This window comes from Haliaeetus albicilla, chromosome 12 (assembly GCF_947461875.1).
Source record: "Haliaeetus albicilla chromosome 12, bHalAlb1.1, whole genome shotgun sequence".
In the NCBI taxonomy this organism is placed as follows: Eukaryota; Metazoa; Chordata; class Aves; order Accipitriformes; family Accipitridae; genus Haliaeetus; species Haliaeetus albicilla.
Genome location: NC_091494.1, coordinates 37,914,534 through 37,933,742, shown reverse-complemented (window position 1 = coordinate 37,933,742; position 19,209 = coordinate 37,914,534). Strand labels below are relative to the sequence as shown.

Below are 19,209 nucleotides of genomic sequence, written 5' to 3'. Positions count from 1 at the left end.
CTTGTATTCTTGGCGGGTTTTTTTGGGGGGATTGGGGGGTCCCCTCCAACACTTATGCAGGAAAGTAGAGGACTAACGCTGTTGCCACTCTTGACATGAGAGATCCAGAGTTGAACCTAATGACCCTCATGCTTGCTCAGTCAAATCTTTAAAATAATATTAGGAAAGATTACAATCCAAATTATTCCATTTGTGATATGGAAAAAAGTATATTTATGTCTAAATTGTGGTCAATATTGGGAACTTGCTACTTTTCCCTTTGCTGTTCTGTATCAATTTTCTTATACCATTATCCACCAGGGTTTGGTTTTCTTCAATTATATAACACTAATAATACATAGTTTTACTCCTATCCCTATAGGAAAGCATAAAAAATAGAAAGCTGAACTAAAAATGCATTTCTGTCTGGAAAACATGTCAATTAGCCTTTTTTTTTTTTTCTCTTTTTCCCTCTCTGTCTAATTGCAGCTCTCTGGCCTGATTCCTGCCAGGAGTAACAATAGTGCTTTTTCCAGTAATGTTTGCTGCAGTAGCCAAGATGTGATTTCTTTGTCCTGAAGCAAATGTTTTTAAAAGCACTTCCTTCTGTATTTTCTGTGCCTCTAGGTTTTAGAAGTGCAACAAGTATGTTGAGTCTAAATGAAGCAGTGATAACGTGTTTTGGTTTTGCAGATGGACTTTTCCGGAGGGTGTCTAGGATGCAACAGGTCCTTTGAATACTGGATATTTTCAGTCTCATCACTTTTTCTAATGCAATATTGTGTGCATCTAAAAAATAATTTGGTTATCTGAAGGGATTCATTTAAGGATTTATTCTAGAGTGCACTTCTTTGTTTTGTATTGGTTTTTCTAACTCGAGCAACAAGGACTGCACAAAGAAAGTACTCATTTTTATTTCTTTTAACAAAAGCAGTCATAAAAGCAGGCTTCTTTTTCAATTCTGTCTTCCCCACATCCCTCTTAATTACTTGTGATTATGGTAAGACATTGTATTACCATCTTCCAGTTCTGGGTAAGTAATGATGTCCTTTCAAAGGAGGCTTGAGTGTCTGAACATGGTTTTTGCAACCTTTGCTGTATCTATTGAATTATGGTGTAAAAATGGGATACTTCAAAGGCTTTTGGAAACAGCTGGTTATCATGGTTTTCCAAAACTTTAAAAAGTTACCTAAATTCCAGATCAGTGTTAGCAGACAGACAAGATGTTCCATTTAATGTGTTTTTACACAGTTTTGTTCCAATTAATTTTTTGCCTGACTTGAAGCACCAAGCCTGCATCAGGCACGCAGCGTTCCAGGCGTTCCATAGACCAGCAGTTCCACGATGCTGGCAGCGCACCGGATGGAGTCACGCGCTTCTGGGGCTTGGGGTTATTGCTGTGGTAGATCATAAATTGCAGTATGGCTTCTTACATGATTTTCACAGCTGGTAACTGAACTTTTACATGAGGATATGTGAATGGTGTAAATCACACGGCTGTCATAGCATTTTTAGAGCTGCTGCTTGGTGAAATGTGTGAGTGTTGGGGGCTGGAATGAGCAAGTTAACGAGAAGATACTAAAGTTTTTCATAGAGTTTTTTCTATTAAACCTTTTGCTTAAATGTGCGTCACACTTGGGACCCTGCTGCTTGTTTGGAAACCTCTTTGAGTCACCTACACAATTCTTTATTCAGGTCTGGTGTATTTAGCCACGTGATTCCTCCGGAGGCTAAGGCTGTCATGTTCACATCGTGTGCTTGACTAAGTCTTTTCTCCGTGCTTTGCTGTTTTTAGAAGAATGCAGGATGTTAGTCTCTGCTCGCTAATTGCTTTCGCCATCAATAGGTGTCATAAGGTTAAAACTAAAAATAGCTAACAAAAGAATGACCAGGATGGCAAGGCGGACGCTTGCCGGCTCCGCGGTGTGGGCGCTTTCAGCCCGTCTGCCTTCCCTGGAACGCCGCGCGGGTTGCTTGGCTTGTGGCGTGGACTGTCGCTCTTCAACAGCTAGAGGCTGCTCGCTGTCATTCTGCTGCTATTTGAAAGTGTTCCATTCATCACTTGTCTGAATAAATTCACTAAGCACTGTCATAGTCTGGAAAGGGAATGTACATAAGAGACCTGAAATGTTCGCTAGTGGCTATTTGGAAGCGCTGGGATGTTTTTAATTTGGTGTTACAGCAGCGCTGGGAGGACTGGCGTTGCCCAACTGTGACACACGCAGTAAGTAGCGTAGTGATAACACTGTGCCTGAGGCTAAACACCTCCAGGCTGCTCAGTGTTGGTTTTGGACATGCTTTGCAGCCTGTCTTGAAAATTCCACAAAAAGAAGTTTGGGGCAAAGCGCCTTCAGAGTATCTGTACCACGTACAAGCTGAACTAATGGAGTAGTTCAGTCTTGCAGGTCCAACCTCTAGGGAAAGCAGTGGTTTCTTTGAAAAAGAGTTTTCAAATTCCCTTTTGGGTAGTATTTTGTAGCGGGCTGACATTTTGTTACTGAGCTGGGTGTCTCTAGCTTGTTTTCACACCAGGCATCCTCCTGTTTGTGGTGAGCCTGATCACAAGCGGTAAGGGTGACAGTGCTTGTTCCCTTCGCAGAACCAGGGCACTTGTTAGCAAGGATAAGCTGGGGAACCAAAATCCTCTTGCAAAAGACTAGCAGTGAAGCCAGCACCAGTTTTATAACAGAAGTTACATCATTGTCTTTAATGAGGCTAGCGTGCTCTCAGAAGGATATATTCAGATGTCTTTGTTGCTTAGCAGCGTGAGCCCTGCTGGCGGTGGATTTGTGCGCCCAAATCCTTTAGGTGCCTTTGAAAATCTCCCTTAAATTTTCACGTAGGTGAAAAGCCGCTAGTGGAGACCTACTGAATTAGTGGTTTTAGCTCCAGCAGATGTTTCCTGGCTTTCTGGTGTGTCGTGTTGGCTTCCAGGAGTGATGCAGAGGTGTGTGCAGGCAGTGACCAGCCACAGTAAGCGGCTTCCATGACATGGTCAGCCAGCGACCGAGCCTCGTCTCCGACAGGGCATTCGGAGCAGACCACAGGATGTTTGGGTGGAGAGCTGTAGTTATTCAGGATGTTGAAATGCTGAAACCCAACCCACAACACCTACTGAACTTAGGGAACCTGTGGTATGTTTGGCTTTGATTTAGTAGCATCGTAAATGCTAAAGGATTGAACGTCATTGCTGTGGGAACTCAACCATCTCAAATTAAAACCCCCACACTTGGGAAGCTAAGCATTGGTTTAGGAAGGGAATATGGATTTTATTTTTTTTAAATAGGTATCTTTGTATGTGAACATGCTTGACGGATTGAAAATGGCTTTTGTCTTGAAGCTGATGGTGGTTCTGAGCAGCTTAATCGGCCTTCTGCTAAATCACTGAAAATAAAGCTTGAAGGGACTCTCAGATATTTTTAGCCCATCCTCTGCCTGCGGGCAGGACGAACTCTGCCTGTCATTCCTGACGTGCTTGTCCAACGTGTTCTAAAAAGCCTCTAACAATGGGGATTTCACAATCCTCCCAGGCAGTTTATTTCAGTGTTTCACCCTCTGCCCTCTTAGACTTTTTTCTGCTATCCAAGCGATATTTTCTTTGCTGTAGTTTAAGTCCGTTACTCCTTATCCTGTCTGCCGTAGGCTCAGAGAAGAGCCCTTACAGGCAGCTTTTATACAGCTGGAGACTGTCACTTCTTCCCTTGCTTTTTTCTTCCCTAGATTTAAACAAACTCAATCCCTTCAATCTTTCTTCACGGCCACCTCGTTTAACAGAGCCAGCGGGGTGTTCCAGAATGACTTCAGACACAATTTTCCCCGCTGGTAATGTGACATAGGGACATGAGAAATTAGTGACAGTGCACAAGGAGGGAGAGGTGGGAGCAGGAGCTGTGATCCTGTGTTCAGGAGAGAGGGACAGCGAGCCTGGGGCAGGCAATCCCCCAGAAACCAGCGGAGAGCCGAGAGGGGAACTGCTGTGGAGGAGAAATCAGCCCCTCCTGGGGCACAGCATCATCTTGGAAGAAGGAAAGTCCCCGAGGGACCAGGCAGGAAAGGAAAAGGATGCGATGCTGGCTGGGGAGGGGGCTGCAAATGTCACCCACTCGGTTTTCACGCAACCAGGGGAGTTCAAAAGCATCAGGTGCCGCAGAGATCGGACATGGCTTCTGGCCGTGTGGTTCAGGGAAAACAGGAGCTCGGACCAAACGCCACAAGAGCCTTCAGAGCATCCTGCGTGCTGCCTGGCCGTGCACCGCGCAGCTGGGCAAAGGTGCAGCAGCGAGGGTGAGACTGGAACTGGGCGCTCGGCACCCACTGGGGAGCCGCTGGTTGCAGCGGTGCTGCTGCGATGGGCTGGGTAATTTCTGTAACGTGCCTCAGCGAGGGTCTGCGTGCCCATGGCTGGGTCCTGCTCCAGCCAAAGCGCTCCTCTCCCTGCTCTGCTGTCGCACGGCATCCCGGGAGAGCTGCTTTTCCTTCTTCTTAGTATTTTTGTTCTGGTTATTGGTTTGTTTTATTGTTGTGTGAGTGGCGGCAAGGGGTGTTGTTGGGGTTTTTTTTGTTGTTTGCTTGTTTGTTTGTTTGTTTTTTAAACTAATTCTCCTTTACCTTACTTTCTGAGCTGCTTTTTTTTTTTTTTTTTTTTTTTTTTTTTTTTGGTATCTCAATACAATCTCTCACCCATCCCAAGCGCTGCGCTCGCTTCCCACAGAGCTCCCAGCAGCATCCTCAGGACAATCCCCCCCACATCCCAGCCGGGGTGCACTGGGCATCCCACCAGACACTCGCTTGCTTCCGTCCAGCCGCGAAGCACTCGCCACGCAGTAAATATTCCCACGTGAACCAAGGTCAGTCCTTGGTGGTGCGAGCGGGGCCGGACCTCCTGCCCTGGTGACTCAGAGCGGGGGAGACGCCGGCACTGGCCCTCGGCTGGCACAGGGTGACACCAACCAGCACAGACCAGTGCCCGGGCGGGCGGCAAGTGCTTTGTCCATGGTTTCTGCTCCGGGGGGGAGCGGATCTGACCCTTCGCCACAGAAACGTGCAGCGGGGTGCTGGAAATGAGCAGCGCCCTGGCCGGGAGCCTGGGCTGACCCGTCAGGGCCCGGGGCCAACTTTTCCTCACGAAACTTTCCGAAAGCCGGCAGCATCCTCCAGCTCTGCCTGGCAAAACCGTTGTTTATTTGCAGCTGAGGTGGCTGCAGCCTCTGGGCCATCTCGGCAGCGCAGCCTCACAGGGCTTTGCCGTTGCAATCCCATTTTGCAGCCCTGGCTGCTGATTTTTTTTTTATTTTTTTTTTTTTTCCAGCCCCATCCCACTGGGCAGGGGAGGGGAATGGCAGGGGCGATCCCGAGGGGCTGCAAAACCAGGGCAGAGCAACAGGTCCCTTCCCTGCATGGGCATCGCTCCCTCTCCTGCCCATGCCACCGTGGGATGTCCCACCTCGCTTAATCTGGGGCCACCGGGACCTCACAGCGTCAGCCCTGGGCCACCAGCTCATCTGCAAGGTGGGTGCGGGGTCCGGGGCTGAGACACAGTGTCGGGGCTGAGCAGGTGAACGTGGGTTTTTTTTTTCCCCGGAGGTGATGTTTCTGGGTGAAGGCTGCAAGGGTGGAGAGGTAAAACTGACTGAAATACAGGTGAGAGGAAGGAGGGTGCTGAGCTAAAGTCTTTGTTAGAAGAAATTACTTCTGGCTCGTTTCATCAATCCCAGGTGAAACTTGACTATTGATTGCTATCTAGAAGTATGGCTAGGTCTCATATTTTCAATTAAAATTGAGTCTACTAATACGCAAAATGATTGGACGAGTATGTTTTACACCCCTAGACGCCAGCTGAAGCATCTCGGACAGACTCTGCTCCCGCTCCCTGCGCTGGGCACCACGAGCACCCCACGGGCAACAGCCCCCCCACCCCGCCGTCTCATACTGGGATGTACTGGGAGAGCCCTGCTGCCATCAGCGCAAGCATGTGGCAAAGCCGTGGCGCTGATGGGGCGATGCTGCGTTTGTCCCCTGTCCCCCCCCAGTGACATTTTGGTCTTTGGCCCCACAGCCCCTTGCCACGGGGCTGGGTGAGTCCCCAGGCGAGCGGCTTCACAGGGTCTCTTACCCCGCTGCAGCGGCACGGAGGGAGAAACGCGCTAGGGAGGCTATGCCAGATATTAAGGAGAAAAAGAAAAAACTTGATGGAGGTTTGAAGCCAGGCCCAGCGCTCGGCAGCCACGCACGGCTCTTGCGTGACCCCTTGTGTGCGGAAATTGCAGAAATGCAGCTCTGCACCCGCGCCCACGGGTGTCTCCATTTCTCCCCTCCATGTTTACATTTAAGAGCGGATTACATGTAAAAACGACACGCAGATGTGTAGCAGAAACACACTGGTCATACTCAGGCATGACGGCAAGTCTTATTTATTACTTCTAGGTATTGCTTCAAGGTTCTTTTTTTTTTTTTACCAGCCTGACTTGCTGTGGAGCGCACAGCTGCCAGACATGCTGTGAGTATGGCTGCCTGATTATTTTGCTCCTGAATAATTTTTTTTAAGCAGCTGGATAAGCATAATAGAGGGTCTGAAGAGTCTTGAAGCTTCTTCAATGTTGACAGGTTTCATGAAAACTGGGGCTTATTTAAAAAAAAAAAAAAGAGAGAACTGGGAACCTGGGATGCCCCAGTCCTGGAGGAGCTGCTGGATGCGCCCGTGGGCAGAGGGGACGTCGCGGGGACGGTCGGATACGAAGCCTCGGCCGCGTCGGAGCCCGGGTCTCCAAAGGCAGCGTGGCATCCTTGCTGGCAAGCAGCCCTTGCAACGCTATAAATAAGTAAAAGCGACGCCCTGGTGTTGATGCCATAATTTGAAATATGTTCTTTGCATCTCGTAAAGATGTGTTTGGTTTCCATCTCCTGGGCTCGGGGAGGAGGACGAGCAGGAGGATGGGGCGGTGGGCATCGTGCCCGGGCTGGGGTGGCTTCTGTCGGGCAGTGCCCAAGGGCTCGGCGCTGAAGAGGAGCTCAGCCAAACTGCCCTTAAATTGAGCGGCTGAAAGCTGCCGTCCGTTCCCAGTTCAGGCTGGAACTGGGAATAACTCTGGCTGTGACAGGAGCCGGCCTCTCCTCGCTCCGCTTCTCATTAGGAAGAGCAGGAGCTGTTACCCCGTGCCGAGATTTTACAGCCCCGCAGTGCCTTGCCTGAGCGATTTCACATGGGCCGTTTCTGGAGGGAATTTTATAAATATGATCCCATGGTTTATGTCTTTATCCTGCCTGGTGTGGGTGGGATGAGAGGATTTTTCGGTCTCCGAGGTGTGGGAGCAGAGGGTCCTGGGGGTCTGGGTCAGTGTCCAGGCGGGCGGCCGGCCCAGCTCTGCAGCCTCCAGAGGGCACCAGGCACCGGCAGATTAAAAACTCAATTAAAAACTGCCTTGATTGAGCTGCTTCTGGGTTATGGTCAGCACAGGCGGCTGCGCCTCGCTGGCCACCGGCATCCCGCCTGCTCCGGTAGGGTTGGGGCTGGTACCTGCGGTTTTTGGGGCAGCTGGGCTCGGGGCAGGGGGGGATTTACAGCCAGGGAGTGAATTTTGGGGCGCTGAGCCCCTGGTTTGGGTGCTGCTGAGCAAAGAGGCAAGGGTGGCTCCTCGGAGTGGGTGCGCTGGGCTTGTCGGTATCTGGCGCTGGTGGGTGTTATTGGAACTTTGTTTTCATGGTTTGGGGCGAGGGGTTGTGCCTGTTTCAAGTTCTTTTCTTTATTTAACGGTGGCAGCGAAGTGACCCGGCCTGCCCCGCGTTGTCCACGGGACGGGGACCCGCAACGGCGTCAGCCCAAGCGTGCGCTGGGACGTGACCTCCTGTGCTGGGACGTGACCTCACGTGTGCTGTGACGTGACCTCGTGCGCTGTGACGTGACCTCGTGCGCTGTGGAAGACGTCGCAGCCAGCCGAGGTGGCATATGGCCCGCAGACAGACAGACAGACACACACCTCCCATGTTCTGCAGCAGGTTCGCTTTGAAAACACACACACACATATGTACGTGTATGTGTGTATATGTACATATGTGTATAGATGCATAAAACTATGTTTTTAGATATGTGTGGCTATGCAGCTATAAATATACATCTATATACATAGTTGTATATATATACACACACATGGAAAAGTTTTATCACCATGATCTACATTATATACCTAAAATAGATTATTTTATATACTTACGTTATATATTAAAATGCTATTACATATGCTTTAGAAATAATAATTCTTCAATTTTATATGTACATATGTATGCTGATGAAGAGCTAATTGTATGTGAAACTCTTCCACCATGTATATTACTGTATATAAAAAAATACAAACATCTCCAAATGCATGTATTATCTGTTATATACATTATATAAAATATAATAATAAAACACTGCTAAATATACACCTCATCTAAGAACATATAACACAATCCGTCTGTGCGGTTATAGGGATCTTTTATCTTACAGTGGGACCTGGTACCCAACAAAGTTTTTGGTTCCTGTGTGCTCAGGGCAGGGTGAGGGGGGGGGGCGGGGGGGGGTAGTGTTGATGCATGTGTATGACCCCAGGAAAAAAAATCTTAAAATTATTTTCCTATAAGTAAGTGTGCCTTCATATACCACCAACATCTATTTTATATCTAGAAATATAAAATGAATTTATTAAAAGTATGCTGCTAAATATGCTTTCTGAAAACATAATTATACATTTGTAGCTATTCATCCATATAGCTACACATGCATACACACACACATTCTCTGCGTGCGTGTATTATAACAAATATACTTTGTGCTAACAATGTATATTAAACACAGAACTTTACAGCAATAAAATATGTAATTATAGATATATAAATATAAACCTAGATTATGAAATTCTGCTAAATATGCTGTATGAAATATAACTGAATTTATATCTGTATATACAACTATATAGATACATAGGTACACAGAGTTACAGCTACATAGACACACAAGCACACACATATGAAAGCAAGAGTATACACGTGTGTAGTACGACAAATCTATTTTGTGCACAATATATAGCATATATCAGCAACCCAGACCTTTATAACAATAAAATCTATTTTTATATATTACAAAGCTATATTAGTGAGTATACAGTGATAACTATACTATATGAAATGTAATTATTACATTTGTATGTATATACAGATATACAGAGAGCGTGAGCGGTGCAGGCGCACACACACACACACACACACACACACAGAGTGTTGGGGAAGGCAAGTATCTGCACACACATGTATGTGTATTATAGCACATACATTTTGTGTGTAATAGATATCTTAAAAACAGTCCTTTTTATCAATAAAATGTGTGCGTGTGTACAAAAAGATATAAAGATGCCATCTTAATTAAGTAAATGCTGTTAAATAAGCTATATGAAACTATAATTATTAAATTATTAAATTATTAAATTTATATCTATATCTAGCTATGTGGGTATACAGATATAGAGATATATGGGCATGTGCATTTACGGGTGGCAGAGAGAGCATCAGTATTAGGATGAATATACTTTGTCTCTCGTATAACATATATCAAGAACCAGACCTTTACATTAATGATTTATTTATAAATATAAAAATACAAAACTAGCTTTTAAAAATAAATTCTGCTCAATATACTATATGAAAATGTAATCTTAAAACTTTTATCTAATACAATTCTCTTTTATGTATGTGTAAAAATATATAAATTTTTAGACTATATTTCTCATGAAAGTACCCACACACATGCACAGGATGGGGGGGAGAGACAGCGAGAGTGTGTTTCTGTGTTATTAAAACATATATTTTTTGTGTATACATATGATATATTTAAACCCAGACCTTTATATATCAGTGATGACTATTTTTATATGCATCTTCCTATAAAAATAAAACAATTTCTGTAAATTCTACTACATATGCTATATGACAATATCATTACTAAATTTCTATATGGACAGATAGATACTATGAGTGAGTGAGGAGTACAGGCATATGTCTCTCTGTGTGCACGTGTGTGTATATTATAACTAATATACTTTGAGCACAGTATGTACTGTATATTAAAACCAGACCTTTATAGCAATAAAATATATAATTACAGATACATAAATATAAACCTAGCTTATTAAATTCTGCTAAATATGCTGTATGACAATAGAATTGAATTTATGTCTGTATATACAGCAGTATATACATAGAGATATAGCTATATAAACACACGCATGTATGAACGTGAGTGCGCACACATGTGACAAATCTTGTGGATAATACATAGCATTTATTACAAAAGACCTTTATAACAATAAAATATATTTTTATATATATTAAAAAGCTATATTAAACAGTAAATTCTAATAAATACACTATATGAAATATAATTATTAAATTTATATCTATATAGACATATATGCAGAGAGAGAAAACGATATGGGGGGTGCGCGCACACAGAGTGTGGGGAGGAAGGCAAGTGCGTGTGTGTGTGTGTGCGCGTGTGCGCGTGCGCGTGCGTATTATAGCAAAACCTGTTTTGTGCCTAATAATATATAGGATATATAGTAAAACCAGACCTTTATAGCAATAAAATGTGTGTATGCATGTGTGTGAGAAAAGATATAAAGCCATATTAATCAAGTAAATGCTGCTAAATATGCAGTCTGAAAGTATAATTAGTCAATTTATAGCTATATAGAGCTACACATGCACATGCAGATACACACACGGGGGGGGGTGCGTGCATGCATGTGCATATTAAAACTAATATATTTTGTGTCTCCTATATATTAAAACCCCAGATCTTTACATTAAAAAAAAAAAAAAATCTCCTTTATATATATTCTGCTAAATATGGTATATAAAAAATATTTTTAAACTATTTTCTATATACACCTTTTTTTAATATGTTTTACAAGTGTATAAAAATATATCCATTTATATATATATTCTCATATACATATAAAACTGAGTGTGTGCGCGCACACATGCATACACACACATGCGCAGCAGGGGGAGATTGAGCAAGTGCATGTATCTGTGTTATTAAAACATGTATTTTGTGCATAATACATACATTAAACCCCAGCCCTGTGTGTGTGTGTATCTGTATGTCATGCTCTGTGTCTAGCTATGTGACTAAAGGAGTGTGCACGTGTGTGTATTATAACAAATATACTTTCTGCATAATATATCATACCTATATTGAAAACAGTCTTTTATATAAATTGTATCTATTTTATATATATAAAACTATTTTATTAAATTCAGCTAAATATGCTGTATGAAAATATAATTTTAAATTTCTAGATAGAAAGTGTGTATATTAGAGTGTGTACATGCATGCACACATGCATACGTATTATCCTTTTTGCATATCTAACATATATATAGTAAACCCCAACCTTTACACCAATGAACTCTCTATCTATATACATATAGATACATACAGATAGTTTAATGACTAACTTGTATAATTAGCAGTGAGTTACACTGGTTTTCTCGCTCACTCACCATATGTATTGCATATAAACTATGTATCTAAAGGCATGTATCTGCTAAGTCTTCTATACAAAATATTAAGTCTAATGGTGATTAAAAGCAATGAGTTATTTTGTAAAGTAGAATAAAAATACTTCTTAATATACACCATTTTTATGGATGTATTAGTGTCGGTGCGCTGTATATTAATAAATGATCACATCTCAATAAACAAAGTGTATCTAAAACATATATAAATATATATGTAACTGATGTAATACAGCGTACACTGTACTAGTTATCGATTGTGATATAGAAGCAAAATGCTTTATTCAACTATAAAATAGTTCTAAATATCCTGGAGTTAGATCTAGATTCTCTAGTCTAAATCCACGCCAGGGGTGGTTACCCCCAGCAGTTCACCCCCGCAGCCGGGCTGCCCACGTCGCTCTGGGGCCTGGCAGGAGCTGGGGCGGGGGGGGGGAACGTTTCCACTCCCAGTTACCCAAGGGCCATTCCCCCCAGTGGGACAGAGCCCACGCTGGAGGCTATGGGCACCCACACACCAGCGTATGGGGGGAGAAAAATTAAAATATACCCCCACCCAAGGGATCCCAAGCCCTGATACACCAAAGCAAGCACACAAGTGAGAGAAGAAAAATTTAAAAGTTTATTAAACATTAAGAGTAACAGACAAAAAAAAAAAAAAGAAAGATTTGGGCTGAACAGCATACAGGATGCAATCCATTTCATCTCATACAGTTAATTTGATCTTATTTGTTAAACTTGTATTTAAACAGATGCTGTCTTGTGGTGTTGCCAGAAATACGATGGTTGATCACTTGTAAGTTTTAATACACTTTTTTTTTTCTTCACATAAAAAAAAGTCAACAAAATAAAAATAAACTGCACATCTCTATTGTAAATTACATGCAAAAATAGTTTTAAAGCAATAATTGGGGTTATTACAAACCCACAGAGGCAAGATATTCAAATGTTAGGGGTCCTTCGGCACTCCTGACTTCATCCCACTTACGCTTGCAGCTACAGGGTGCGTTTGTGCTGGTCCCTGTAGGCACAGCGGAGGAAGTCAAGCACGAAGCCTCGCTCAGGCACCTTCCTTTCATTTTGAATTTCTTGCTTTTGTGGATTCAAGTCAGAACTTTATTTCCATGGTGCTAGGTTTAGTGACTTTAGCACCATTCAAAAAGGAACACACACACACACACACACCCCCCCCCCCCCACTCCGCCTCCTCTGCCATGGGCTTTCCCACAGAGAGCCCCAAGGTGCTCGTATTCACAAATACGTCTCAAATTGGATTTCTTTTTAGAGGGCATTCTTTTTTAAAAAGAAAGAATTCATTTCTAAGTTTCAGCAAAAACAAAACAAAAAAAAGACAACAAGCATTTTACCAATGCCTACGGTTTAATAGAGGTCAGTGAATTATTTAGACACGCTATTAATTATTCTGCAAATATATATATTTCTATTTTTATAAAATTACAATTTCATATACCTACAAGCTCCTTCATGAGCAACAAAGCCATCAGAGGTGTGATGAGCCCAGCTAACCTGTCCTTGAGAACTGAAAATGAGCTAAACTTTCATTTCTTTGTTGCCGTTATTTGGGGGAAACAGCCTGGTTAGAGAACCTGGGTTTTTTCCAAGTTTTAGCCCACATATTTTGCCTTTTTTTTCTTCCCTCTTTTTTTTAAGAGTGAGCTTTTCAGAGGAGCCAGGGTACCTAACTCCCACCTTAAGAGGTGAGCACCCAAGTCCCGCAGGCTCCTCTGGAAGTCCTCACCCCCCAAAAAAAGAGAAGCCGCCAGCCTGCGCTGGGCCGGTTCCCCCGGCTGCCCCGGAGCAGCCCTCCCCGCTCACTCCAGCACATTTCCAGTCCCCCGAGCCGCGCACTTGCCCGACCGCCCTCCTGCACAGCGGGATGGGGCGAGGAGGCATCTGAGCGGCTTTGGGGCTGCTGGGCTGGCGGACGAGGTAGCTGCTGGAAACCCCTGTGCTCCTCTGTGGCCGTGACTTACTTAGTAACTCTGTGATATCCAGCCTACAAAAACTACCATCTCCCACCCCTTCCCTGCCCAAAAGAAACAAAAGAATTATCTGTAATTTTTGTCCAAGCTGCCTTTTACATTTTAAAGAAAGTTTTGTGGTCACAATGCAACCCGCTGATGGCTCTAGCTAGGTACGTACCAGCTGATCTCACACACACCGTTCCTGCTGTCCAAGCGTGCCCCCAAGAATAACCACGGTGAGGGCGATTATAAGCTGTTGCAATTTGCTATGTTGCTGCTAAAAGTGTATCCACAGCAGCGGCCGGCTGAGCCCTGCCACGGTCACGCTTCTTCAAAAGGAAAAAAATAAAGTTGATTTCATAGTGGCTATAGCAGATACACCGACTTGTGCCAAACACTGTCAGTCTCATCTCTCTACCCATGCATCCAGTGGCTTATACTGACCTTTAGAAAATAACTTACTATGCTTTAAACTTCGCTGCAGCACATGGAAATTCAATTTGCTGAATAAATGGTCCACAGGCAAGTACTGCACGTTAAGGGACGCTGAGAAGTCAGGTATGTTTGAGGAAAAATACCGGAAAAATGCCATTGATGCGAGGGTATTTTTAATGCTGAACAAAATGTTGAGTCCTTTGTAACTATCTCCTGAAGCATGAATAAGGATTTAATGGAATGAACAACCTTTTTATTTGAAAATAACGTCAAAACACTTAGAAAACTGTGAGCAAGACATGTAGCACCGTATTTTCCTCACGTTAATAACCGTATGCAGTACGTACAACTGTATACATGAACAGAGCTATTTATAAAAAAATTTCAGCTGGAAACAGATTCTAGCAGCAGCAGCAGATTAGAAGTGACGATGAGTTTTTCTGTGTTATATATTATTTTTCTGCCTTTACAAAATACTGTATTGTCCAATCAATAGTTGACTAAAATCCATGTTGTGCTTTGTCCCTGTTAAACAGTTTCTTTTTGTGTTTCTGATGGAAAATAATAAAGTCTCTCTTTTTCAGTAACATGGAACATCCTGCAAAGCCATATTACTTCCATAAAAATTTAGTTTAAAGCCCAGAACATGCCAGTGTGCCAGTGGTAGGCTTAAAATATTAAAGATTAAAAAAAAAAAAAAAAAAAAATCCAAAAAACCAACAGCCAACAAACCCCCACACATTTCCTTTCTGTACAATACTGGAGAATATATACCTTTGCTATATATTTTAAACATGGAATAGCTTTTTCTTTTTGCTATATATATGTCTTTCAAAATACATTGTCAGTATTTGTACTTGAAAAATACTGTACAAAACAAACATATTATAATTATTCTGTATAAACTTTATACATTTTATAATATCTATCCTTTTGGTCTATAGTAAACACTTAGATTGATTGGATTAACCACAGTATATGACAACACCATCCCCTTCTGAAATACACCAGTGTCTCTTACATTCATTTTTCAGAAGTCCACTTTATATTAGAACATACGTGTTCAAAAGCAAATAGAGAGTTTAAAACAAGAAAGTTCAGAACCATCAGTTCATGTCACACTCAAAGCAACAATCACTAGGAAAAATGGGCTTTGCAAACCAGTGACTTCTAACTGAATAAAAGTGATTTTTAAAACAGCAAGATATAATCCACAGAAAATATATTACAAAACATGGGAAAAAACAACTGAATTTAGGTATTTAATTTTTAATCACAAAATGGAACTTGAAGAAATGCATAACTAACTGAAAACAGAAAAACCCCTCTGATTTCGACATCGGATCTGATTTGATACTATTAATTTTGTTCTTGTTTCAACTAATTATCCTGCTTCTTATACATGCGCTCCCTATAGCAGGGATACAATTAGCATGCTCACGTTAATGTGTCTTTTACTTTTTAACGTTTTGTTAAAGACATTAAAACTCCTGTTGGGTAGGGAAACCATCCTACGTCCACTAGGAACATCCGGGCAGCATGCGCGCTAGCGTACAATAGGATTATTGCTTCAGGTACAGACAGTGCAAAATACACACTCTGTGGTCTATCGATAGTACTCCTACCTACCTGGGGTCTGTGGAAATAAAAGGAACCTTAATAGCTATAGAGAAGCCATTATGGGATCTATCATGAGTATAGCTAACTCAGTCTAACAGCACTTTAAATCTGAAGACAATTATCACCAAAACTTAAAATACAACAAAAGCAATCTATAAATTAATATTTCTGCAGTGTAGTACTAAATTATTATTTGTGCACTTTATTAGCATGTTAACTTTTCTGATTAGACATACTTAAACAATAGCTTGTTACTCTCGAAAAAACTGAGATCTACTTTTTTTCTTTTTTCTTTTTTTTTTTCCTTTTTTTATAATTTATACTGGGATCTTTCCAAGTAAATCAGGAGGATGGAACTGGTTACAATAACATAAAACCCCTACTCTGAAGCAGCATTGAAAAAAATATAATAAAAAGCTTACTATGGCGGTTCTCAACAGTCCAGGTAAAAATGTGGCACCCTTTGAAGAGGGCTTCATAAAAATGGGAAGTGCTAAGATGCGTGCGCACGCACACACACACGCACGCACATGCACACACACAAGCGCACACACACATATACAGACGTGTGAACACACATGTGCACACATACGCAGGTACACGCATACGCAAACGAAAAAAAATACGTAAGTCAGTTTTGTTTCTGCTTCTGGTAAAGTGCTGAAGACAGAAAGGTTGGTTTGGGTGTGGTGCTATCAAACAGGAAACACATTGTCCATCTATTCAAATGCCAACCCGCAACAAAAAAAAAAAAAAAAAAGAAAAAAGAAAAAAACCCCACTCCCCCCCTTGAATTTACAGGGGGCCGTGTCGAGCTTCGTACTTTGCAAGGACGTTCTTGCATTTGCCCAGCTCTTTCCGTAAGTCGGCCACCTCTTGGCGGAGAGCCGAGTTCTCCTTCTCCAGAAAAGAGGCGCGGATGGCGATCTGGTTCTCCTTCAGCCGGCGGGCATCCCTCGATCGCTTAGCAGCCATGTTGTTCTTTCTACGCCTTGCCCAGTATTTGTCATCCTGCTCATTAAACACAGAAAGAAACAAACAAGATATTAGATTTCAGTAAACTGAGCAGCCACCAGGATGTGCTCTTAGCCACAGCCTCCGGACTGGGGATGACAACTCCACACATTTTGCTTGCTTGGCCCAGCGAGCCCTGACAGTGCCAGGCACTGCTGGGACACAAGTTACAGATTTACATGGCATAATCCATCCAAGGAGCACAGATGCCTGCGCATGTTTCTGTCAAAATGTTTATGCTAACCCCCTCATCCTCTTGACTGTGAATTCCTCCAAGGAAAAATGAAACAATATTCCAGTGGTACAATTCATCTCACAACTACGCTGACCTAGTTAGCACATCCACCTTCGCATGTGATGACTCACTCTCTACCGGTTGCTGGAGCAGTAATAATTATCTCTTGTATGTCCCTGCTCATCTTTGCCAGCCAACACCTGGTTCACTCTGTTGGTATCATCCATTTCATAGAATCATAGAATGGTTTGGGTTGGAAGGCACCTCAAAGATCATCTAGTTCCAACCCCCCTGCCATGGGCAGGGACACCTTCCACCAGACCAGGTTGCCCAAAGCCCCATCCAGCCTGGCCTTGAACACTTCCAGGGATTTTGTCTCCTTCTTCTGTTCAAAGCTCTTTTTCTACAAAGCCCCAAAGCACTCCTGTTTGCACCCTAGAACAGCAAGTCACTGGAAGAGGATTCCTTGGCGCAATGATGATGGCTGCTTTGGTACCGCAAAGAGATTAGTAAATGCCCTGGTTTCAGCTGGGATAAAGTTAATTTTCTTCATAGTAGCTAGTATGAGGCTATGTTTTGGATTTGTGCTGGAAACTGTGTTGGTAATTCAGGGATGTTTTAGGTATTGCTGAGCAGTGCTTACCCAGAGCCAAGGCCTTTTCTGCCTCTGACTCCATCCCACCAGCGAGCAGGCTGGGGGGGCACAAGGAGTTGGGAGGGGACACAGCCGGGACAGCTGACCCCAACTGACCCGAGGGATATTCCAGACCACACAACATCATGTTCAGCATATAAAGCTGGGGGAAGAAGAAGGAAGGAAGGGAGGGATGTTCAGAGTGATGGCATTTGTCTTCCGAAGTCACCTTTACACGTGACGGAGCCCTGCTGTCCTGGAGATGGCTGAACACCTGCCTGCCCATGGGAAGTGCTGAATGAATTCCTTGCTTTGCTTTGCTTGCATGCACGGCTTTTGCTTTACTTATTAAACTGTCTTTATCTCAACCCACGAGTTTTCTCACTTTTACTCTTCAGAATCTCTCCTCCATCCCACTGCGGGGGGAGCGAGCGAGCGGCTGTGTGGGGCTTAGCTGCCGGCTGGGGTTAAACCAAGACAGTACAATAGGCTCTGACCATGGAAAAAGAAAGCATTTGCCAGAAATAGGTCCACTAACCTCTGAAGTTTCATAAGCTAACACATTCCCAAAATGTTATCCCTAAAGACTTGCCTTTAGGAGATCACCTTACTGCATTGGTGCATCAAAGGCTTTAAGTAAATAATTTAATTTTACCTGATTTTTCTACTCTTCCAATGAAGTGGCCTTCAGTGGAATGGCAGCTTCAATGTGGCCTTGAAACTGAATTAAGTTCTAGAAATTTGGAACAACTCAGTAAGTACAAAGTAGGCAGGATCTCTCACGAAAAGTGAAATTCAGCCTCCTGCAGAATAAGAGTGATGCAGCCATTCAACCCTCAAATTGCCTGGTCAAGTCATATAGCTCAAACTTTCCCTCCCAGAGTATTCCTCCATTTTTGTATGCTTACATTTCCTTGTGTGGCTCTCGTGTTTCACCAGGCATGGGAGCACACCGCCATGTCCACTACAAGGCACAGGAGCCATCTGTTCCTACGGTGCACTGAGTAAATACCTCACCACTCCTCTGTCGTTCAGCACGAAGCATGCCAGGCCTAAAGCCACTGCTCTGCATCATCTCCTGTTGCTTCCATAAGGCAAAGCAAGAGCGAAACGACTGCTAGAAGTACTCTAGAACTGCTTTATATTAGTTTAGCTTAACAAGGTGTGCAGCAATGTTGATTCGGAGCCAGCGTATATCTAAATTGCTCTTCACCTGTACTTAGATGGGACCCACAAAAATCCTCTTAAAAACAAGCATGCAGCAAAAAGCTATGACCCAAATCTTGTTTATAATTTCCCATCTCATTCCACTGTATAAAAATCAGCTTTAAGCAATTTATTAGTGTGCCACCTAGGCTTCATCCCTCTTTATTTTAACAAATTGCTATGGCAAATCCCTTAATCCAGGCCTGAAAGAGGTAAGGCTGGCATTTCAAAATCACATGCAACCCAGAGACGATTGACTGGTCTAATCTGCTTACCCTCCCCCAGAACTCAAGAGCCGTTCCACATGCCAGGGCAGAAGCAGCACTTGGGTCAAGCACTCTGAAATGAGTCAAGGGCAACTGATGTGATTATCTCAGGGAAATGAGAGACCCTGAATTTCTAGGCTGAAAACTTAAGTGCCCCACTGCCGCATGCAAGACACTGATATCTTCCACCTCTGGCATGGAGTAGTCCAACAGCATCTTTGGCAAAATTTTGCTTTGACGAATAAGGATACCTAAGAGATATCACAAAATGACGAATGACACCAA

The 19,209-nt window shown here is 43.2% G+C and overlaps 1 protein-coding gene across 2 annotated transcripts in view; it reads right to left on the bottom strand.

Moving 5' to 3' along the window:
- Positions 1-12,128: 12,128 nt before the first annotated feature.
- Positions 12,129-19,209, bottom strand: part of HLF (HLF transcription factor, PAR bZIP family member) — a 38,279-nt gene continuing 31,198 nt past the window's right edge. Inside the window, exon 4 of one of the 2 annotated variants that reach the window (XM_069799224.1) lies at positions 12,129-16,583. In XM_069799224.1, coding sequence (XP_069655325.1) covers positions 16,365-16,583 — 219 coding nt within the window. In that variant the 3' untranslated portion in view covers positions 12,129-16,364. The remainder of the gene's footprint in view (positions 16,584-19,209) is intronic. The other variant, XM_069799225.1, reaches the window with a different exon arrangement.